Source organism: Telmatherina bonti (genome assembly GCF_933228915.1).
Source record: "Telmatherina bonti genome assembly, chromosome: 15".
Taxonomy (NCBI): domain Eukaryota; kingdom Metazoa; phylum Chordata; class Actinopteri; order Atheriniformes; family Telmatherinidae; genus Telmatherina; species Telmatherina bonti.
In genome coordinates this window covers 1,779,625-1,803,088 of record NC_136613.1, presented here as the reverse complement: position 1 = coordinate 1,803,088, position 23,464 = coordinate 1,779,625, and the positions used below count along the sequence as shown (strand labels likewise).

Here is a 23,464-nt window from a genome sequence, read left to right as displayed (position 1 = left end):
CCATGAAGACTGGAGAATGATATGAAGTTCCACCTATTTATGTCTTTCTTTTATTTTTTGTCAAATGGAAAAAAATGATAGAATACAATTTGGTTGGATCCTTTGGAATATTTACTCCAAAATGTTTAATTTGTTCTCGGTTCCAATTCAGCTGAGATGTGGAATTTGTGTGACATGGTTGGTAATTAAAACTCAGGACTTGAGTTTTTGTGAAATTTAATTTATAGCCTGAGACAGTGTTAGACTAGATGAATCTAGTACAGACCATGGTGCTGAGACTGAGCTGTCTGGGTTTGTCATCTGAACTAAGACGTCAGCAAAGAAGTGAAATTCTCACGACTTTAACGAGTCTTGTGTCTTTAACGACTGTCATGTCTTTAACGAGTCTCACGACTTTAACGAGTCTCATGTTTTTAACGAGTCTCACGACTTTAACGAGTCTTGTGTCTTTAACGAGTCTCTTGACTTTAACTAGTCTCATGTCTTTAACGAGTCTCACGTCTTAAACAAGTCTCACGACTTTAACGAGTCTCATGTTTTTAACGAGTCTCACGACTTTAACGAGTCTTGTGTCTTTAACGAGTCTCATTACTTTAACAAGTCTCATTTCTTTAACGAGTCTTATGTCTTTAACGAGTCTCATGTCTTTAATGAGTCTCACGGCTTTCACGAGTCTCAGGACTTTAACGAGTCTCATGTCTTTAACGAGTCTCATGACTTTAACGAGTCTCACGACTTTAACGAGTCTCATGTCTTTAACGAGTCTCATTACTTTAACAAGTCTCATGTCTTTAACGAGTCTCATGACTTTAACGAGTCTCACGACTTTAACGAGTCTCACGACTTTAATGAGTCTCACGACTTTAACGAGTCTTATGTCTTTAACGAGTCATGTCTTGAACGAGTCTCATGACTTTAACGAGTCTCACAACTTTTACGAGTCTCACGTCTTTAACGAGTCTCACAACTTCAATGAGTCTCACAACTTTAATGAGTCTCACAACTTTAACGTGTCTCATGACTTTATTGAGTCTCACGACCTTAACGAGTCTCATGTCTTTAGCGAGTCTCATTACTTTAACAAGTCTCATGTCTTTAACAAGTCTTATGTCTTTAATGAGTCTCATGTCTTTAACGAGTCTCACAACTTTAACAAGTCTCATGACTTTAACGAGTCTCACGACTTTAACGAGTCATGTCTTTAACGAGTCTCATGACTTTAATGAGTCTCATGACTTTAATGAGTCTCACGACTTTAACAAGTCTCACGTCTTTAACGAGTCTCACAACTTTAATGAGTCTCAGGACTTTAACGAGTCTCATGACTTTAATGAGTCTCACGTCTTTAATGAGTCTCACGACTTTAACAAATCTAATGTCTTTAACGAGTCTCACAACTTTAACGAGCCTCATGTCTTTAACGAGTCTCACGACTTTAACGAGTCTCATGTTTTTAACGAGTCTCACGACTTTAACGAGTTGCCTGTGTTTAATGAGTCTCACGACTTTAACGAGTCTTGTGTCTTTAACGAGTCTCACAACTTTAACGAGTCTAATGTCTTTAACGAGTCTCACGACTTTAACGAGTCTTGTGTCTTTAATGACTCTCATGTCTTTAACGAGTCTCTTGACTCTAACGAGTCTCATGTCTTTAACGAGTCTCACGTCTTTAATGAGTCTCACGACTTTAACAAGTCTCACGAATTTAACAAGTCTCACGACTATCACGAATCTCACGACTTTAACGAGTCTCATGTCTTTAGCGAGTCTCATGACTTTAACGGATCTAATGTCTTTAACGAGTCTCATTACTTTAACAAGTCTCATGTCTTTAACGAGTCTTATGTCTTTAACGAGTCCAATGTCTTTAACGAGTCTCACGACTTTCACGAGTCTCATTACTTTAACAAGTCTCATGTCTTTAACGAGTCTCATTACTTTAACAAGTCTCATGTCTTTAACGAGTCTTATGTCTTTAACGAGTCCAATGTCTTTAACGAGTCTCACAACTTTCACGAGTCTCATTACTTTAACAAGTCTCATGTCTTTAACGAGTCTCATGACTTTAACGAGTCTCATGTCTTTAACGAGTCTTATGTCTTTAACGAGTCCAATGTCTTTAACGAGTCTCACGACTTTCACGAGTCTCATTACTTTAACAAGTCTCATGTCTTTAACGAGTCACATGACTTTAACGGGTCTCATGTCTTTAACGAGTCTTATGTCTTTAACGAGTCTCATGTCTTTAACGAGTCTCACGACTTTAATGAGTCTCACGTCTTTAACGAGTCTCACAACTTTAATGAATCTCACGACTTTAACGAGTCTCTTGTCTTTAGCGAGTCTCATGACTTTAACGGATCTCATGTCTTTAACGAGTCTTATGTCTTTAACGAGTCTCATTACTTTAACAAGTCTCACGACTTTCACGAGTCTCACGACTTTAACGAGTCTCAATTATTTAACGAGTCTCAATACTTTAACAAGTCTCATGTCTTTAACGAGTCTCATGACTTTAACAAGTCTCATGTCTTTAACGAGTCTTATGTCTTTAACGAGTCCAATGTCTTTAATGAGTCTCACGACTTTCACAAGTCTCACGTCTTTAACGAGTCTCATTACTTTAACAAGTCTCATGTCTTTAACGAGTCTCACGACTGAGTCTCACGTCTTTAACGAGTCTCACAACTTTAATGAGTCTCGCAACTTTAACGAGACTCATGACTTTAGTGAGTCTCACGACCTTAACGAGTCTTATATCCTTAACGAGTCTCATTACTTTAACAAGTCTCATGTCTTTAACGAGTCTTATGTTTTTAACGAATCATGTCTTTAACGAGTCTCATGACTTTAACGAGTCTCACGACTTTAATGAGTCGCATGTCTTTAACAACTCTCATGTCTTTAACGAGTCTCATGTCTTTAACGAGTCCCACGACTTTAATGAGTCTCACAACTTTAACGAGTTTCACGTCTTTAACAAGTCTCACAACTTTAACGAGTCTCATGACTTTAATGAGTCTCACAACGTTATTGAGTCTCAGGACTTTAACGAGTCTCATGACTTTAATGAGTCACATCTTTAATGAGTCTCACGACTTTAACGAATCTAATGTCTTTAACGAGTCTCATTACTTTAACAAGTTTCATGTCTTTAACGAGTACTCATGACTTTAACGAGTGTCATGTCTTTAACGAGTCTCACGACTTTAACGAGTCTCATGACTTTAATGAGTCTCACGACTTTAATGAATCTTACGTCTTTAACGAGTCATGTCTTTAACGAGTCTCATGGCTTTAACGAGTCTCACGACTTTAACGAGTCTCACGTCTTTAATGAGTCTCACAACTTTAATGAGTCTCACGACTTTAACGAGTCTTTCGACTTTAACGAGTCTCACGTCTTTAACGAGTCTCACGTCTTTAATGAGTCTCACGACTTTAACGAGTCTCACGACTTTAACGAGTCTCATGTCTTTAGCGAGTCTCATGACTTTAACGAATCTAATGTCTTTAACGAGTCTCATCACTTTAACAAGTCTCATGTCTTTAACGAGTCTTATGTCTTTAACGAGTCTTATGTCTTTAACGAGTCTCATGACTTTAACGAGTCTCACGTCTTTAACGAGTCTCATTACTTTAACGAGTCTCATGTCTTTAACGAGTCTCATGACTTTAATGAGTCTCATGTCTTTAACGAGTCATGTCTTTAACGAGTCTCATGACTTTAACGAGTCTCATGTCTTTAACGAGTCTCATGACTTTAATGAGTCTCATGTCTTTAACGAGTCATGTCTTTAACGAGTCTCATGACTTTAACAAGTCTCACGTCTTTAACGAGTCTCATGACTTTAATGAGTCTCATGACTTTAACAAGTCTCACGACTTTAACGAGTTTCACGTCTTTAACGAGTCTCACAACTTTAATGAGTCTCACAACTTTAATGAGTCTCATGACGTTAATGAGTTTTACGACTTTAACGAGTCTCACGTGTTTAACGAGTCTCACGTCTTTTATGAGTCTCACGACTTTAACGAGTCTCATGAGTGTTTTCTTGCTGCTTCAGTTTGGTTCTGCTTGTAGAGATTCAAACTTTTTGTCAGACTGAAATACTTTTCAAGCTTTCAAAATGTTCTGTTTCAGTTTCAGATTCTGGTAGGATTCTCATCTCATACCAATAAACCAGCAATCATCCACCACTAAAAATATTTTAATTTCGACCTATTTTAATGGGGTGTAAAACCAGTGGGGTAACCGGAAAAAGCCAGTTCCTTAAAACTCATTCTTTGGGTGATGTTTCATATAAAGCAGAAAACATGGAAATTAAGCAGCTATTCATGTTCAAATGAGACCAGGACGGAGATGGAGCTGGTCGAACCTGCAGGTGTCAGCATGAACTCATGGATCACACGATGGATTTAACTGGACTAGAACAGCTGATCTGTGTTTACTTCTCACCATCGTCCACCAGTCCCATGGTCACCGCTTCAGACTCGGCACTCGGTTCTCCAACACCGTAGATGTTCTGGGCCCGCACACGAAACTTGTACTGTCGTTCTGGAAGAAGGTTCTAGGAACAAACAGGAGGAGTTTAGCTTGAGGAAGAGGAGGTGTGAGGAGAGTCTGAGCAGGAGGAAGGACACACCTGGACATTGTAGGATGTGCTGTTGCAGGACACAAGGTGTGTCCACTGCTGCTCCACAGAATCCCAGATCTCCAGGTTGTAGGACTGGACGGCGCTGCCCCCGTCGTATGTTGGCCCGTACCACGACAGTGTCAGACTGGACCGCCGCATGTCCGAGGCTGCAGGGACCTTTGCTGGGGGGTCGGGTTTGTCTACAGGGAGGGGACATAGGTGAGGGGGGACCCCAGCTGGACGTTTGGCCTGCAGAGGTGCTACAGGAAACCACATCCCTCCACTATCACTTCGGTTTTGTTTTTTTCATGTTTATATTCTTCTCCTGTTTATTTATGCATCACGTCAACATGACTTAAATTTACAGACATTGTGGCAAATCAACCTAAATAATGTTCCAAGCTACACAGGATCTATTCCTTGGAACAGACAGAAATGATTCACTGTTCATGACAGAAATGATCATTTGAGGAGAAAAAATTGCTTTGTTCTCCCCTTAGTTCCAACAAGCATGAGAGATTTCTGTGTTCCTGTCAGCAGGGTGAGATCCGGGGATCTCATGATCCCCGGGGAGAGGGTCCAAACGCCTCAGAACGAGGTGGAAAGCCCCTGTTTTCAGGTGAAGGGATGAGGGAGGTGTTGGGAGCACGAAGTGCATGGGGGATATTCTGTTTCTTTTTAGTTCTAACAGGATCATGGTTATGTTTTATGTAGGGAGAAGCAGTGGGCGTTTATAAGTTCTACTACCTCCGCCAAGGACGTCATGTTTTTACCAGCGTTTGTCTGGTAAAACACCTCTGGTACACCTCTCTGCGCATGGCTTCCTACTTGGCACTCGAATATCATGCAATTAAGGTTTCTGCACCTACCAATACATACATTCTGGTCATATATTGCCCTCCAGGAGGCAATATGAACCATGTTATCTCTGAAATGGACGTGTTACTCTCTGACATACCTGATGATGGACACCGCTGGTTGCCATGGAGACATGATCATCAGTTAAACAGGAAATGACTTTCTGGATCTCATTACCTCTTCCAGTCTCAGACTGGTCCAGACTCCTCCAACATACAAAGCTGGCAGCACTATGGATCTGGTCCTGATCAGAAACTGGTCCACAGCTGATCTGCCAGTCCCCCCCTGCACTTCTCAGACCACCTCCTGGTCACATTCTCAGCCCTCCTTCCTCATGACACTCAGGAGGCTCCAAAGCTGGTTTCCTAGCACAGAAAGCTGGGATGTCACCCCTACACAGCTGTGTGGGCAGGTTTCCTCTAGCGTCCCTTCCCACTCAGACTCCTCCTTCCTGTCTGTTAAGGAGGCTCCAGAAACACTCTGCTCCTCTCTGGCCTCCTCTCTGGACAAACTCTGTCCTCTGCTGTCTGAAGCAGCCAGACTAAACCCTCCCAGTCCATGGCTCATTGAGACGTCACAGAGCAGGTCTCAGGCCAGCAGAAAGAAAAGAAGTCCCTGACTTGTCAGAGTCCCAGCAGAACCTCTCAGTCTTCACATCCAGCCTGACGGCTGCCAACATAGACTTCTATCAGAAGCAGATCCACAAAGCTCCCAACACACGGCAGCTGTTCATGGCCTTTAACTGTCTTCTTTCTCCAGCAGCTGCTCAGCCTCCCGCCACGCTGACTGCAGACATGTTGGCTTCCTGTTTTACTGAAAAGGTTGCTACCATCAGGAATCACTTCTCTGAGCCTGACCAGCTCAGTCCACCACATCCAGCTAGTGGTGCCTCACTTTGCTCTTTCTGCCCTCTGAATGAGGACCAAGTCTCTAAACTTCTAGTCAACTCTAAAGCCACTAGCTGTCCTCTGGATCCGGTCCCTACCGACATCCTGCAGAGCATTTTACCTCCAATCAATCTGCAGTGACCCATATTATCATCTCCTCTCTGGAATCCGCTGTCTTTCCCTCTGTCTTCCAGCAACCATCAGGTTCTCCTCTCCACTCTCTGAGCTCGGCATCTCTGGATCTGTCCTCTCCTGGTCCACGTCCTACCTCTCAGGAAGATCCTTCAGAGTATCCTGGTGAGGAGAAGTGTCCAGATCACATGAAAACAGGGGAGCCTCAGGGATCGGTGCTCGGCCCTCTTCTCTTTCCACCATACACCTCCTCACTCGGTGCAGTTAGAAGCTCTCATGGCTTCTCCTACCACTGCTATGCAGATGACACTCAGCTTTTCCTCTCCTTCCCACCAGACGACACAACGTTTCATGAGAATATCAGCTTGTCTTGCTGATATCTCTGCATGGATGAAGGATCGCCACCTTCAGCTCCATCTGTCCAAGACAGAGCTCATTGTCTGTCCAGCCGATCCTTCCTTACCTCCACAGATATGTGTGAAGCTTGACTCTGTCACACTTGTTCCTGTTGCTTGGAATCTGGGTGTCGTGACCAGCAGGTCCAAGTTGCCTCGGTTGCCCGTACCTGCCGATATGCTCTCTACAACATCAAGAGAATCAGACGTACCTGACAGAACTCATGACTCAGCTTCTGGTTCAGGTTCTGGTCATTAGCTTACTGCAGTTCCCTACTGGCAGGTCTGCCTGCATGCTGGTTAAACCTCTGCAGATGATCCAGAACCAGCAGCGCGTCTGGTCTTCAACCAGCCCAAACTGGTTCCTGTCACTCCGCTGCTGATCCCACTTCACTGGTTTCCAGTTGCAGAGCATCAAATTTAAAGCTTTGCTTCTGGTTCACAAAACAACTCAAACAGCTCCCGTCTACCTTCACTCCCTAATCCAGACCTACACTCCCTCTCCACAGCTACGTTCCACCAGTGGAAGACGCCTCGTGTTACCACCACAACGTGGGACTAAACCACCAGCCAGACTCTTTTCCTCTGTTGTTCCACGATGGTGGAATGATCTCCCAAACTCTGTCTGCTCTGCAGAGTCCCTGTCTACTTTTAAGACCCAGCTGAAGACTCAGCTCTTCAAGGAGAACTTCAACACTTAGTTTAGCTGTATTTGTTGGAAAGTTGGAGAAATTAGCCCAGTTCTTTACAACAAACTTTATGGGATTAGTTATTTGGAAAAAAAAGCCTGTAGCTTCATGGAAGGACCTGCGTCCAACTGGACAGTCCACCAGAACCTTCCTACCATGTCCTCTACTGTTTGATTCCCTGCTTGTGTTGTTCTCACTCATATGTAAGTCGCTTTGGATAAAAGCGTCTAAATGACTGTAGAATAGAATAGAATAGAATAGAAGTTATGGATAATTTTCATGAAATATTCAGGACTTGTTAGAAATGTAAAAAAGAAAGAAGTGATTTCAATTTTGGTTCTGATCCGGATAACTATTTGGATCAGGAAGTTTTTAAGGCTTTAGCAGAGGTTTGCGCGCTCCAATTTTTTTCTAGTTTTATTTTATTTTACAATTGTGTTTTTATTCTAAAGTCATATTTTTGCCTCAGCATTTTGATTCGTGTGTTAAACTTATTGGCTGGATTTCATATGTTGTCAAGCTGCTGAAAAGTAGAATTTCTTTTGGGGGATTAATATAGTATATCTGTAAGCTTTTCTTATTTGTATTTGTATGTCTTATTTTTGTACACATTTTTTGCCTTTTTGATTTTTATTTAATTTTATTTTCATATTTGAAATAAATATTTCAATCACAATGTTCATATTTGGGGACTTTTTTGAACTAAAAAACAAATTTTTCACGTTCCTCATGATAACCTGTTTATTACTCAACACCAGCCACACACACATTGTTTTAAGGACTGTTGACGTGTTTGGGTTTTTTCGGGAACCAGTCCTGGATCAGTATACCAAACATGGGTCAGGACACTCATATCTGAGTCCACACAGTTTTTACTGGTAGACCTGAGCCAAGATAGCTGTTCAACTATTCTTGTCCTCATGAGCTGGCCCGATGTCTGCTGTCCTCTGTAGATCTCCTGGACAGAATGACATTTCTGCACAGCATGACGACCGCTGCGAACTGCGGGACCCGTCTCCGTATGCTAGGACCCGTCCTAAAGTGGGACCCATCGTTGTCCGGTAGAACCCGTCCTACAGTGGGACCAGTCTCCGTACAGTAGGACCCGTCCTACAGTGGGACCAGTCTCCGTACAGTAGGACCCGTCCTACAGTGGGACCAGTCTCCGTACAGTAGGACCCGTCCTACAGTGGGACCCGTCTCCGTACGCTAGGACCCGTCCTACAGTGGGACCCGTGTCCATATGGAAGGACTTATCCTGCAGTGGGACCCGTTTTGGTACGGTAGGACCCGTCTCCGTAAGGTAGGACCCGTCCTACAGTGGGACCCATCTCCGTACGGTAGGACCCGTCTCCGTACCGTAGGACCCATCCTACAGTGGGACCCATCTCCGTACGGTAGGACCCATCCTACAGTGGGACCCGTCTCCGTACGGTAGGACCCGTCCTACAGTGGGACATGTCTCCATATGGTAGGACCCGTCTCTGTATGGTAGGACCCGTCTCTGTACGGTAGGACCCGTCTCCGTCCCTAGGACCCGTCCTACAGTGGGACCCGTCTCCACACAGTAGGAACCGTCTCCGTACGGTAGGACCCATCTCCGTACGGTGAGACTCGTCCTACAGTGGGACCCGTCTCCGTACTGTAAGACCCGTCCTACAGTGGGACATGTCTCCATATGGTAGGACCCGTCTCTGTATGGTAGGACCCGTCTCTGTACGTTAGGACCCGTCTCCGTCCCTAGGACCCGTCCTACAGTGGGACCCGTCTCCACACAGTAGGAACCGTCTCCGTACGGTAGGACCCATCTCCGTACGGTGAGACTCGTCCTACAGTGGGACCCGTCTCCGTACTGTAAGACCCGTCCTACAGTGGGACCCATCTCTGTACGGTAGGACCCATCGTACAGTGGGACCCGTCTCCGTACAGTAGGACCCGTCCTACAGTGGGACCCGTCTCCGTACGCTAGGACCCGTCCTACAGTGGGACCCGTGTCCATATGGAAGGACTTGTCCTGCAGTGGGACCCGTTTTGGTACGGTAGGACCCGTCTCCGTAAGGTAGGACCCGTCCTACAGTGGGACCCGTCTCCATACGGTAGGACCCGTCTCCGTACCGTAGGACCCATCCTACAGTGGGACCCATCTCCGTACGGTAGGACCCATCCTACAGTGGGACCCGTCTCCGTACGGTAGGACCCGTCCTACAGTGGGACATGTCTCCATATGGTAGGACCCGTCTCTGTATGGTAGGACCCGTCTCTGTACGGTAGGACCCGTCTCCGTCCCTAGGACCCGTCCTACAGTGGGACCCGTCTCCACACAGTAGGAACCGTCTCCGTACGGTAGGACCCATCTCCGTACGGTGAGACTCGTCCTACAGTGGGACCCGTCTCCGTACTGTAAGACCCGTCCTACAGTGGGACATGTCTCCATATGGTAGGACCCGTCTCTGTATGGTAGGACCCGTCTCTGTACGTTAGGACCCGTCTCCGTCCCTAGGACCCGTCCTACAGTGGGACCCGTCTCCACACAGTAGGAACCGTCTCCGTACGGTAGGACCCATCTCCGTACGGTGAGACTCGTCCTACAGTGGGACCCGTCTCCGTACTGTAAGACCCGTCCTACAGTGGGACCCATCTCTGTACGGTAGGACCCATCGTACAGTGGGACCCGTCTCCGTACAGTAGGACCCGTCCTACAGTGGGACCCATCTCCGAATGGCTGGAACCGTACGGTAGGACCCGTCCTACAATGGGACCTGTCTCCATACGGTAGGACCCGTCTCCATACGCTAGGACCAGTCCTACAGTGGTACCCGTCCCCGTACGGTAGGACCTGTCTCCGTACGGTAAGACCCGTCCTACAGTGGGACCCGTCTCCGTACGGTAGGACCCGTCCTACAGTGGGACCCGTCTCCGTACGGTAGGACCCGTCCTACAGTGGGACCCGTCTCCGTACGGTAGGACCCGTCTCCGTACGGTGAAACCGTCCTACAGTGGAACCCGTCTCGATACGGTAGGACCCGCCTCCTTACAGTAGGACCCATCCTACAGTGGGACCCGTCTCCATATGGTAGGACCCGTCTCCGCACGGTAAGACACGTCAAAGTACGGTAGAATCCGTCCTACAGTGGGACCCGTCTTTCTCCGGTAGAACCCGTCCTTCAGTGGGACCCATCTCCGAATGGCTGGAACTGTACGGTAGGACCCGTCCTACAATGGGACCTGTCTCCATACTGTAGTACCCGTCCTACAGTGGGACCTGTCTCCATATGGTAGGACTCGTCTCCATATGGTAGGACCCGTCTCCGTACGGTAAGACCTATCCTACAGTGGGACATGTCTCCGTACGGGAGGACCCGTCTCCATACGGTAGGACTCGTCCTACAGTGGGACCCGTGTCCATATGGAAGGACTGGTCCTGCAGTGGGACCTGTTTCGGTACGGGAGGACCCGTCTCCGTAAGGTAGGACCCGTCCTACAGTGAGATCCGTCTCCATACGGTAGGACCCGTCTCCGTACAGTAGGACCCATCCTACAGTGGGACCCGTCTCCGTACGGTAGGACCCATCCTACAGTGGGACCCGTCTCCATATGGTAGGACCCGTCTCCGCACGGTAAGACACGTCAAAGTACGGTAGAATCCGTCCTACAGTGGGACCCGTCTTTCTCCGGTAGAACCCGTCCTTCAGTGGGACCCATCTCCGAATGGCTGGAACTGTACGGTAGGACCCGTCCTACAATGGGACCTGTCTCCATACTGTAGTACCTGTCCTACAGTGGGACCTGTCTCCATATGGTAGGACTCGTCTCCATATGGTAGGACCCGTCTCCGTACGGTAAGACCTATCCTACAGTGGGACATGTCTCCGTACGGGAGGACCCGTCTCCATACGGTAGGACTCGTCCTACAGTGGGACCCGTGTCCATATGGAAGGACTGGTCCTGCAGTGGGACCTGTTTCGGTACGGGAGGACCCGTCTCCGTAAGGTAGGACCCGTCCTACAGTGGGACCCGTCTCCATACGGTAGGACCCGTCTCCGTACAGTAGGACCCATCCTACAGTGGGACCCGTCTCCGTACGGTAGGACCCGTCCTACAGTGGGACCCGTCTCCGTACGGTAGGACCCGTCTCCGTACGGTGAAACCGTCCTACAGTGGAACCAGTCTCGATACGGTAGGACCCGCCTCCTTACAGTAGGACCCATCCTACAGTGGGACCCGTCTCCATATGGTAGGACCCGTCTCCGCACGGTAAGACACGTCACCGTACGGTAGAATCCGTCCTACAGTGGGACCCGTCTTTCTCCGGTAGAACCCGTGCTACAGTGGGACCTGTCTCCGTATGGCTGGAACCGTTCGGTAGCACCCGTCCTTCAGTGGGACCCATCTCCGAATGGCTGGAACTGTATGGTAGGACCCGTCCTACAATGGGACCTGTCTCCATACTGTAGTACCCGTCCTACAGTGGGACATGTCTCCGTACGGGAGGACCCGTCTCCATACGGTAGGACTCGTCCTACAGTGGGACCCGTCTCCATATGGAAGGACTGGTCCTGCAGTGGGACCTGTTTCGGTACGGGAGGACCCGTCTCCGTAAGGTAGGACCCGTCCTACAGTGGGACCCGTCTCCATACGGTAGGACCCGTCTCCGTACAGTAGGACCCATCCTACAGTGGGACCCGTCTCCGTACGGTAGGACCCGTCCTACAGTGGGACCCGTCTCCGTACGGTAGGACCCGTCCTACAGTGCGACATGCCTCCATATGGTAGGACCCGTCTCTGTATGGTAGGACCCGTCTCTGTACGTTAGGACCCGTCTCCGTACGGTAGGACCCGTCCTACAGTGGGACCCGTCTCCACACAGTAGGAACCGTCTCCACACGGTAGGACCCGTCCAACAGTGGGACCCGTCTCCGTACAGTAGGACCCGTCCTACAGTGGGACCCATCTCCGAATGGCTGGAACCATACGGTAGGACCCGTCCTACAATGGGACCGTCTCCATACGCTAGGACCCGTCCTACAGTGGTAACCGTCCCCGTACGGTAGGACCCATCTCCGTACGGTAAGACCCGTCCTACAGTGGGTCCCGTCTCCGTACAGTAGGACCCGTTCTACAGTGGAACCCGTCTCGATACGGTAGGACCCGCCTCCGTACAGTAGGACCCGTCTCGATACGGTAGGACCCGCCTCCGTACAGTAGGACCCGTCTCGATACGGTAGGACCCGTCTCCGTACGGTAGGACCCGTTCTACAGTGGGACCCGTCTCCGTACGGTAGGACCCGTCCTACAGTGGGACCCGTCTCCATATGGTAGGACCCGTCTCCGCACGGTAAAACACGTCACCGTACAGTTGAATCCGTCCTACAGTGGGACCCGTCTTTCTCCGGTAGAACCCGTGCTACAGTGGGAGCCGTCTCCTTACGGTAGGACCCGTCCTACGGTGGGACCCATCTCCGTACGGTAGGACCCATCTCCGTATGGTAGGACCCGTCCTACAGTGGGACCCGTCTCCGTATGGTAGGACCCATCCCACAGTGGGACCCGTCTCCATACAGTGGGACCCGTCCTCCAGTGCGACCCATCTCCGTACGGTAGGACCCGTCCTACAGTGGGACCCATCTCCGTACAGCAGGACCCGTCTCCGTATGGTAGGACCTGTCTGCGTACGGTAGGACCCTTCTCCGTACGGTAGAACCCGTCCTACAATGGGACCCATCTCCGTATGGCTGAAACCGTACGGTAGGACCCATACTACAGTGGGACCTGTCTCCATACGGTAGGACCCGTCTCCATACGTTAGGACCCGTCTCCGTACGGTAGGACCCGTCCTACAGTAGGAACCGTCTCCGTACGGTAGGACACATCTCCGTACGGTGAGACTCGTCCTACAGTGGGACCCGTCTCCGTACAGTAGGACCCGTCCTACAGTGGGACCCGTCTCCGTATGGTAGGACCCATCCCACAGTGGGACCCGTCTCCATACAGTGGGACCCGTCCTCCAGTGCGACCCATCTCCGTACGGTAGGACCCGTCCTACAGTGGGACCCATCTCCGTACAGCAGGACCCGTCTCCGTATGGTAGGACCTGTCTGCGTACGGTAGGACCCTTCTCCGTACGGTAGAACCCGTCCTACAATGGGACCCATCTCCGTATGGCTGAAACCGTACGGTAGGACCCATACTACAGTGGGACCTGTCTCCATACGGTAGGACCCGTCTCCATACGTTAGGACCCGTCTCCGTACGGTAGGACCCGTCCTACAGTAGGAACCGTCTCCGTACGGTAGGACACATCTCCGTACGGTGAGACTCGTCCTACAGTGGGACCCGTCTCCGTACAGTAGGACCCGTCCTACAGTGGGACCCGTCTCCGTACAGTAGGACCCGTCCTACAGTGGGACCAGTCTCCGTACGGTAGGACCCGTCTCCGTACAGTAGGAAACATCTCTGTACGGTAGGACCCGTGCTACAGTGGGACCCGTCTCCACAGAGTAGGACCCGTCCTACAGTGGGACCCGTCTCCGTATGGTAGGACCCGTCTCTGTACGGAAGGGCCTGTCCTCCAGTGGGACCCGTCTCCATACAGTAGGACCCGTTTGACAGTGGGACCCGTCTCCACACGGTAGGACCCATCCTACGGTGGGACCCGTCTCCGTACGGTAGGACCCATCTGGTATGGTAGGACCCGTCCTACAGTGGGACCCGTCTCCGTATGGTAGGACCCGTCCCACAGTGGGACCCGTCTCCATACAGTAGGACCCGTCCTCCAGTGCGACCCATCTCCGTACGGTAGGACACGTCCTACAGTGGGACCCATCTCCAAATGGCTGTAACCATACGGTAGAACCCGTCCTACAATGGGACCTGTGTCCATACAGTAGGACCCGTCCTCCAGTGCGACCCATCTCCGTACGGTAGGACCCGTCCTACAGTGGTACCCGTCCCCGTACGGTAGGACCTGTCTCCGTATGGTAAGACCCGTCCTACATTGGGACCCGTCTCCGTACGGTAGGACCCGTCCTACAGTGGAACCCGTCTTGATACGGTAGGACCCGCCTCCGTACAGTAGGACCCGTTCAACAGTGGGACCCGTCTCCGTACAGTAGGACCCATCCTACAGTGGGACCCGTCTCCGTACGGTAGGACGCGTTCTACAGTAGGACCTGTCTCCGTACGGTAGGACCCGTCCTACAGTGGGACCCGTCTCCGTACAGTAGGACCCGTTCAACAGTGGGACCCGTCTCCGTACAGTAGGACCCATCCTACAGTGGGACCCGTCTCCGTACGGTAGGACGCGTTCTACAGTAGGACCTGTCTCCGTACGGTAGGACCCGTCCTACAGTGGGACCCGTCTCCGTACGGTAGGACCCGTCCTACAGTGGGACCCGTCTCCGTAGAGTAGGACCCGTCCTACAGTGGGACCCGTCTCCGTAAGGTAGGACCCGTCTCCATACAGTAGGAAACATCTCTGTACGGTAGGACCCGTGCTACAGTGGGACCCGTCTCCATAGAGTAGGACCCGTTATACAGTGGGACCCGTCTCCATACGGTAGGACCCGTCCTACAGTGGGACCCATCTCCGTACAATAGGACCCGTCCTACGGTGGGACCCGTCTCCGTACGGTAGGAACCATCTGGTATGGTAGGACCCGTCCTACAGTGGGACCCGTCTCCGTATGGTAGGACCCGTCCCACAGTGGGACCCGTCTCCATACAGTAGGACCCGTCCTCCAGTGCGACCCATCTCCGTACGGTAGGACCCGTCCTACAGTGGTACCCGTCCCCGTACGGTAGGACCTGTCTCCGTATGGTAAGACCCGTCCTACATTGGGACCCGTCTCCGTACAGTAGGACCCATCTCTGTACGGTAGGACCCGTCCTACAGTGGAACCCGTCTCGATACGGTAGGACCCGTCTCCGTACAGTAGGACCCATCCTACAGTGGGACCCGTCTCCGTACGGTAGGACCCGTTCTACAGTGGGACCCGTCTCCGTACGGTAGGACCCGTTCTACAGTGGGACCCGTCTCCGTACGGTAGGACCCGTTCTACAGTAGGACCTGTCTCCGTACGGTAGGACCCGTCCTACAGTGGGACCCGTCTCCGTACGGTAGGACCCGTCCTACAGTGGGACCCGTCTCTGTACGGTAGGACCCGTGCTACAGTGGGACCCGTCTCCATAGAGTAGGACCCGTTATACAGTGGGACCCGTCTCCATACGGTAGGACCCGTCCTACAGTGGGACCCATCTCCGTACAATAGGACCCGTCCTACAGTGGGACCCGTCTCCGTATGGTAGGACCCGTCTCCGTACGGAAGGGCCTGTCCTCCAGTGGGACCCGTCTCCATACAGTAGGACCCGTTATACAGTCGGAACCGTCTCCATACGGTAGGACCCGTCCTACAGTGGGACCCGTCTCCGTATGGTAGGACCCGTCTCCATACGGAAGGGCCTGTCCTCCAGTGGGACCCGTCTCCATACAGTAGGACCCGTTATACAGTCGGAACCGTCTCCATACGGTAGGACCCGTCCTACAGTGGGACCCGTCTCCGTATGGTAGGACCCGTCCCACAGTGGGACCCGTCTCCATACAGTAGGACCCGTCCTCCAGTGCGACCCATCTCCGTACGGTAGGACCCGTCCTACAGTGGGACCTGTCTCCGTATGGTAGGACCTGTCTCCGTACGGTAGGACCCGTCTCTGTATGGTAGGACCTGTCTGCGTACGGTAGGACCCGTCTGCGTACGGTAGGACCCGTCTCCATACGGTAGGACCCGTCTCCGTACGGTAGGACCCGTCCTACAATGGGACCCGTCTCCGTATGGCTGGAACCGTACGGTAGGACCCATACTACAGTGGGACCTGTCTCTATACGGTAGGACCCGTCTCCATACATTAGGACCCGTCTCCGTACGGTAGGACCCGTCCTACAGTGGGACCCGTCTCCGTACGTTTGGACCCGTCCTACAGTGGGACCCGTCTCCGTACGGTAGGACCGGTCTCCGTACGGCAGGATCCGTCCTACATTGGGACCTGTCTCCGTACGGTAGGACCCGTCTCCATACATTAGGACCCGTCTCCGTACGGTAGGACCCGTCCTACAGTGCGACCCGTCTCCGTACGTTTGGACCCGTCCTACAGTGGGACCCGTCTCCGTACCGTAGTACCCGTCTCCGTATGGTAGGACCGGTCTCCGTACGGCAGGATCCGTCCTACATTGGGACCTGTCTCCGTACGGTGGGACCGGTCTCCGTACGGTAGGACCAGTCTCTGTACGGTAGGATCGGTCTCCGTACGGTAGGGCCCGTCCTACAGTGGGACCCGTTTCCATACGGTAGGACCCTTCCTGCAGTGGGACCTTTTTCCGAAGGGTAGGACTCGTCCTACAGTGGGACCTGTCTCCTTAGGGTAGGACCTGTCCTACAGTGGGACCCGTCTCCATATGGTAGGACCCATCTCTATACGGTAGGATCCGTCTTACAGTGGGATCCGTCTCTATACGGTAGGACCCTTCCTCCAGTGGGACCCGTCTCCGTACACAGGACCCGTCTCCGAACGGTAGGACCCGTCTACGTACGGTAGGACCCGTCTTACATTGGGACCCGTCTCCATACGGTAGGACCCGTCTCCGTATGGTAGGACCCGTCTCCGTACGGTAGGACCCGTCCTACAGTGGGACCCGTCTCCGTACCGTAGTACCCGTCTCCGTATGGTAGGACCGGTCTCCGTACGGCAGGATCCGTCCTACATTGGGACCTGTCTCCGTACGGTAGGACCGGTCTCCGTACGGTAGGACCAGTCTCCGTACGGTAGGATCGGTCTCTGTACGGTAGGACCAGTCTCTGTACGGTAGGATCGGTCTCCATACATTAGGACCCGTCTCCGTACGGTAGGACCCGTCCTACAGTGGGACCCGTCTCCGTACGTTTGGACCCGTCCTACAGTGGGACCCGTCTCCGTACCGTAGTACCCGTCTCCGTATGGTAGGACCGGTCTCCGTACGGCAGGATCCGTCCTACATTGGGACCTGTCTCCGTACGGTAGGACCGGTCTCCGTACGGTAGGACCAGTCTCTGTATGGTAGGATCGGTCTCCGTACGGTAGGGCCCGTCCTACAGTGGGACCCGTTTCCATACGGTAGGACCCTTCCTGCAGTGGGACCTTTTTCCGAAGGGTAGGACTCGTCCTACAGTGGGACCCGTCTCCTTAGGGTAGGACCTGTCCTACAGTGGGACCCGTCTCCATATGGTAGGACCCATCTCTATACGGTAGGATCCGTCCTACAGTGGGATCCGTCTCTATACGGTAGGACCCTTCCTCCAGTGGGACCCGTCTCCGTACACAGGACCCGTCTCCGAACGGTAGGACCCGTCTCCGTACGGTAGGACCCGTCCTACAGTGGGACCCATCTCCGTACAATAGGACCCGTCCTACAGTGGGACCCGTCTCCGTATGTATGGAACCGCACGGTAGGCAGACATCTGCATACGGCGGGACTTTGCGGGAAGTTTTTCTATAGAATTATGTTTAACTGGATACCAAAACAAACTAAAACTAGAAGTGAAAGTGAACCACAAGCTGCCGGGTTCAGAGGGTCTCATACCAACAATGGTGAGGTTGAGAGCGGCCTGCCGGAGGCCGTAACTGTTCCTCAGCTCGATGGTGTAACAGCCGCAGTGTTCCTGCTGACCGCTGCTGATGGTCAATTTACTGCTGCCATCTCTGGTTTCTATGGAGATGTCGGCGGATCCGTCCTGGATCTGAGACGCAAAGAACATGGAGAAGTTGTGGTGTCATTGTCCTGAAACTGTCTCATGTTTCTGTCTCCTGATAAATACACATCATCTTTTAATGACATCACAGCAAGTCCCATGATCAAACCTTCACATGTCTCCACCGACAGCTTCTGGAATGAAACCAACTTCCTTTTGCAGAACTTATTAACAAAGATCAATAAATGTGTGTCTTTATGTCTCACGGGTTTCCTGAACTTCAGCCACGTGCAGGTGATGGGTGGAGCACCAGAGAACCTACAGAGGATCTCCACCTTCTCCCCAGCCAGGATCTTCATGTCCTCTGGAAACTGCAGGATCTGAGGAGGCAGAACTGCACACGCAATAATCAATCATCACTTATCAGCAATTTAAACAGATCTGAGCAAGTCAGCAGGTGGACATCACCTTGTTTGGGCGGAGTCTTTGGAGTCGGTTTCTTGATTCTGGCTTCACCTGAAGGAGGAAACAAACCAAAGTCAGATGGCTAATCAACCTGATGATGCTGAAAACATCCAGTCAGTTAGTAATTGATAAGTCATAAATGATCAGTTCACAGCATTGTTAGCTGCTAATAAGACATCATCTCAGACGGAAGCTGATTGGATGGAAGTTGTGTTTACGTCATTCACTGTATATAAAAGATGGGCGGAGCCTCCGTGACGTCACCCGTAGGTTTCTGAAGAGCTGAAATGAAGCTCGGTGGGCGGTTCCTACCATCACCATCTTGGCAGGGGCATGCGCGTCATCTCACCCGGAAAATACCAATATGGGCAAAGAGGTGGAGTTAAGAGGGGGGCTGTGAGCGTCATGGTGGAGGATTGACATCGAGCGAACTCCGAGCTTTCTGTAGCTAAGAGCTAACCGAGCTAACCCGGAGATAACAGGAGCTAACCAGCTAATGGAGGTAAGCGGGCTAAAGCTAAGTCATGTTGTTAACGGGACGAATTTCGAGATTAAATTACTTACAGATGAAAAAAATTCCCCCCACACATGGATTCAGCACATTCCCCCATAGACACACCCCACTCATACGCCACTACACTTCTCCGACACACCCACCTACACATGTCTAAACACACACACACACCCCTCCCCCACACATTCACACACCCAAATACCCACACATCAAGTACCAGGGCATGGGCTCAATCACCACCGCAGCAACAAATCCTGGTTAGCCCAGCCCTCATGAAAGGAGGGGGACAGCCCCGGGCTACAGCCCACATGTTTATTTCTGCTTTAAACGTGTTTATTTCTGCTGTAAACATTTTTAGTTCTGCTGTAAACATGTTTATTTCTGCTGTAAACATGTTTATTTCATTCCATTCTAGATTGCGCCGTCTGTTGGCAGCAAACTGTAGTAGCTCTGACTTGCTATCTTGATTTTTTTGAAGTACAAACTTTTCTCACATAGATATTACCTCAAATTAGGTCTTTTTTTTCTGAGGATTTCGTGCCGGTTCGGAGGGTGTGCTGCAAGGAGTTTTTTTTCTGCATATTTTTGCTTTTTCAAGACTTGTTGTGATGAGTCTCCATGGCAACGAAAGACTTGTTTACAATCGGGATCAACTGATTAAACTCTCCCAAATCAGGATTATCAGCAAAACAACACATCAAATCCCGATGGAGTTGAAAAGAAAGAGAAGAGGATGCAGAGCGGGAGTGAGACAGAGGAGAAAGCGATGGAGATTTAAACCATTTCTCCCGACCGTCATCATGGGTAATGTGAGATCGCTAGCTAACAAAACAGACGAGCTGGAGATGCTAACAAGGTCTCAGAAAGAATACAGAGAGAGCAGTATTATGTGCTTCACCGAGACATGGCTGCATGAACACATCCCTGACTGTAATGTGTCTGTACCGGGCTTTAAAACGGTCTGTGCAGACCGCAGTAGACAACACAGCGGAAAGCTAAAGGGTGGTGGAATTGCAGTGCTGGTTAACCAGCGTTGGTGTCATCCTGGACATGTTACTGTCAAGGAGAAGATATGCACAAGGGACATGGAACTGTTAGCTGTGAGCTTCCGTCCATATTATTTACCCAGAGAGTTTACCTGTGTTATTCTGGTAGCGGTTTATATAATACCTGGTACCGCACCAGACACAGCCTGTGATGTCATCAGCTCCGTCGTTGCTCGGCTACAAACACAGCATCCAAACTCATTCATGGCGATCTCCGGAGACTTCAACAACGTCTCCCTCTCTGCAACTCTACCAACATTCCAGCAGTTTGTCAGCTGCTCCACCAGAGAAAATAAGATGTTGGACTTATTTTATGCAAATATGAATAATGGATCCAGTTGTTCTGCCCTGCCTCCTTTAGGAAGATCTGACCATAATCTGGTTCTTCTCACCTCCACCTACAAGCCCATCGTTCAGCAGCAACCAGTCATCACAAAGACTATCAAAATCTGGTCTGCTGAAGCTGAAGATGCTCTTAGAGGAGGCTTTGAGGCTACAGACTGGAACGTCCTCTGTGAACCTCATGGAGACGACATCAACGCCATGACTGAGTGTGTGACAGATTACATAAACTTCTGTGTGGACAGCATCGTCCCAACAAGAACAGTGAGGTGCTTCCCCAATAACAAACCCTGGATCACCAGTGACCTGAAAAAGCTGCTGAACATCAAAAAGAAAGCCTTCAGGGATGGAGACAGGGAGTTATTGAGGGCAACACAAAAACAACTTAAAACCCAAACTAAGAAGTGCAAGGAGGACTACAGGAAGAAGTTAGAAAGTCAGCTCCAGCAGAATAACCTGAGGGATGTGTGGTCTGGAATGAAGAAGATCACCGGCTTCAAGTTAAAGGGGGACCAGCCTGATGGAGGTCTGGACAGAGCTAATGAGCTGAACATATTCTTCACCAGGTTCAGTTCACCCCCTACCTCCAGCCCAACAGACCACACACCCTCCATAAGCCCACTGCTGTCCTGTCACGCCTCCAATCTGTCACCCTGCAGCTCAGTCATGGACCAGAACACAGCTTCATCTCCCTCCACATCAGGACATCCTGAGACCTCCACCTTGTTTGTCTCCTGCAATCAGGTTAAGAAGCAACTTGAGAAACTGAACCAGAACAAGGCTGCAGGTCCAGATGGTGTCAGTCCCAGAGTTCTCAAGACCTGCTCAGAACAACTATGTCCGATTCTCCAGCACCTTTTCAACACCAGTCTGAGACAAAATAGAGTCCCAGTGCTGTGGAAAACCTCCTGCCTTGTTCCAGTGCCTAAAAAAACACAACCAGCTGAACCAAGTGACTACAGACCAGTTGCCCTGACATCTCACATCCTGAAAGTCCTGGAGAGACTCTTACTGGCTCACCTCAACAAGCAAGTAAACACCTTTCAGGACCCATTCCAGTTTGCATATCGTAATGGACTTGGGGTTGAAGATGCCATCATATACCTGCTCCAGAGAGCACACTCTCATCTGGACCATTCAGGCAGCACTCTGAGGGTCATGTTCTTTCATTTCTCAGTGCTTTTAATACCATTCAGCCTGCTTTGTTATGTGAGAAGCTCCATAAATTCCAGGTGGATACCTCCACAACCACCTGGATCTATGACTACCTCACAAACAGACCCCAGTTTGTGAGACTGAAAGGTTGTGTGTCTGAGATGGAGGTCAGCAGCACTGGTGCACCACAAGGAACTGTACTCTGGCCATTCCTCTTCACTCTGTACACCTCAGACTTCCAGTACAACTCTGAGTCCTGTCATCTGCAGAAATACTCTGATGACTCTGCAGTTGTGGGGTGTATCAGGGATGGACAAGAAGCAGAGTACAGAGAACTGGTCAGTCAGTTTGTTAAATGGTGCGGTGACAATCATCTCATATTAAATAGCAGCAAAACAAAAGAGATGATTGTTGACTTCAGGAGGAAGAAGAATAAACAAAGCACTGTTTCCATCCTGGTAGAGGAGGTGGAGGTGGTGGAGGAATACAAGTATCTTGGAGTTCAGCTGGACAACAAACTGGACTGGAAATGCAACACTGACTACATCTACAAGAAAGGTCAGAGCAGACTGTACTTCTTAAGGAAGCTGAGATGGTTTAACGTCTGCACCAAGATGTTGCATATCTTCTAGAAGTCTGTTGTGGAGAGTGCAGTCAGCTTTGCAGCATCTGCTGGGGTAGTAGCATCAGAACCAGAGACTTGAAGAGAATCAACAAACTGATCCAGAAAGCTGCTTCTGTGCTTGGAGTAACTCTGGAGCCGCTGGAGCTGATTGTCCAAAGAAGAATGCTGCACAAGCTGATGAAGATGATGGAGGATTCTTCACACCCTCTCCACAACACAGTGAGGAAACAACAAAGTGTGTTCAGTGAGAGGCTTCTTCAGGTCCGATGTAAGACTGAAAGATACAGAAGATCATTCCTGCCAGCAGCCATCAGCCTCCGGAACAAGACCTCCTCTAGTTATTATTATTGTATACTACAATATTTCCTTTTGGAGATTAATAAAGTATTTTTCTTTTTCTTTTTTTTTTTTCATTTCATTCATTTTAATTCTGCTGTAAATGTGTTTATTTCTGGTTTATGGGCATTTGCTCTGTTTTGGAGCCCCTAGTGGATGAGGGGGGAACTGCAGCTTCTGGTTTCACTTTTAACCTCTGGAAGTTGCTGCTTGGTTTACATGCTAGCATCGCTAACTCACGCCAGAGTAGCGTCACTGTTGCTGCAACAGGTTCTGGTGACAGCCAGACCAGGTTTACCAAAGCAAAACCAGACTGAGACTGTTTACTGGTGCTGAACACAGACTGATGTACTGGACCTTCTTCCAGTCCAACACAACCAACATTTATCCTGCATAAACCCTGTAACTTAAGGGACTGCAGAAGCTTCCAGAAACATCTGTGGAGCTTCAGAAGGACCCTTATGGGACAGATGTTTGGTTGTTTACATAAATATTCTGTTCTGGCCGCTGGTGAGGTGATAAAACATGTCTGATTCGAGAAGAACATCGGTTGTGTCCTCGCAGATCGCTTCCATGTGAGGTACGGCACGTTCAAGCACCTGCAGATGTTTGTTTTCATGACTTTCAGAGAAGAAGAACGTCGACCAGTGGAGCATCGCTCATGA

At 50.2% G+C, this 23,464-nt stretch overlaps 1 protein-coding gene across 1 annotated transcript in view; it reads right to left on the bottom strand.

Annotated features, from left to right (window-relative positions):
- mylkb (myosin light chain kinase b) overlaps positions 1 to 23,464 on the bottom strand; it is a gene marked incomplete at its 3' end in the record, with an annotated part of 322,390 nt that overhangs the window by 287,960 nt on the left and 10,966 nt on the right. The window contains exons 4-8 of the mRNA XM_079254281.1: positions 18,785 to 18,832; positions 18,583 to 18,710; positions 18,208 to 18,364; positions 4,647 to 4,837; positions 4,460 to 4,571 (exon numbers count right to left, since the gene is read on the bottom strand). Of these exons, the coding sequence (XP_079110407.1) occupies positions 4,460 to 4,571; positions 4,647 to 4,837; positions 18,208 to 18,364; positions 18,583 to 18,710; positions 18,785 to 18,832 (636 nt within the window). The remainder of the gene's footprint in view (positions 1 to 4,459; positions 4,572 to 4,646; positions 4,838 to 18,207; positions 18,365 to 18,582; positions 18,711 to 18,784; positions 18,833 to 23,464) is intronic.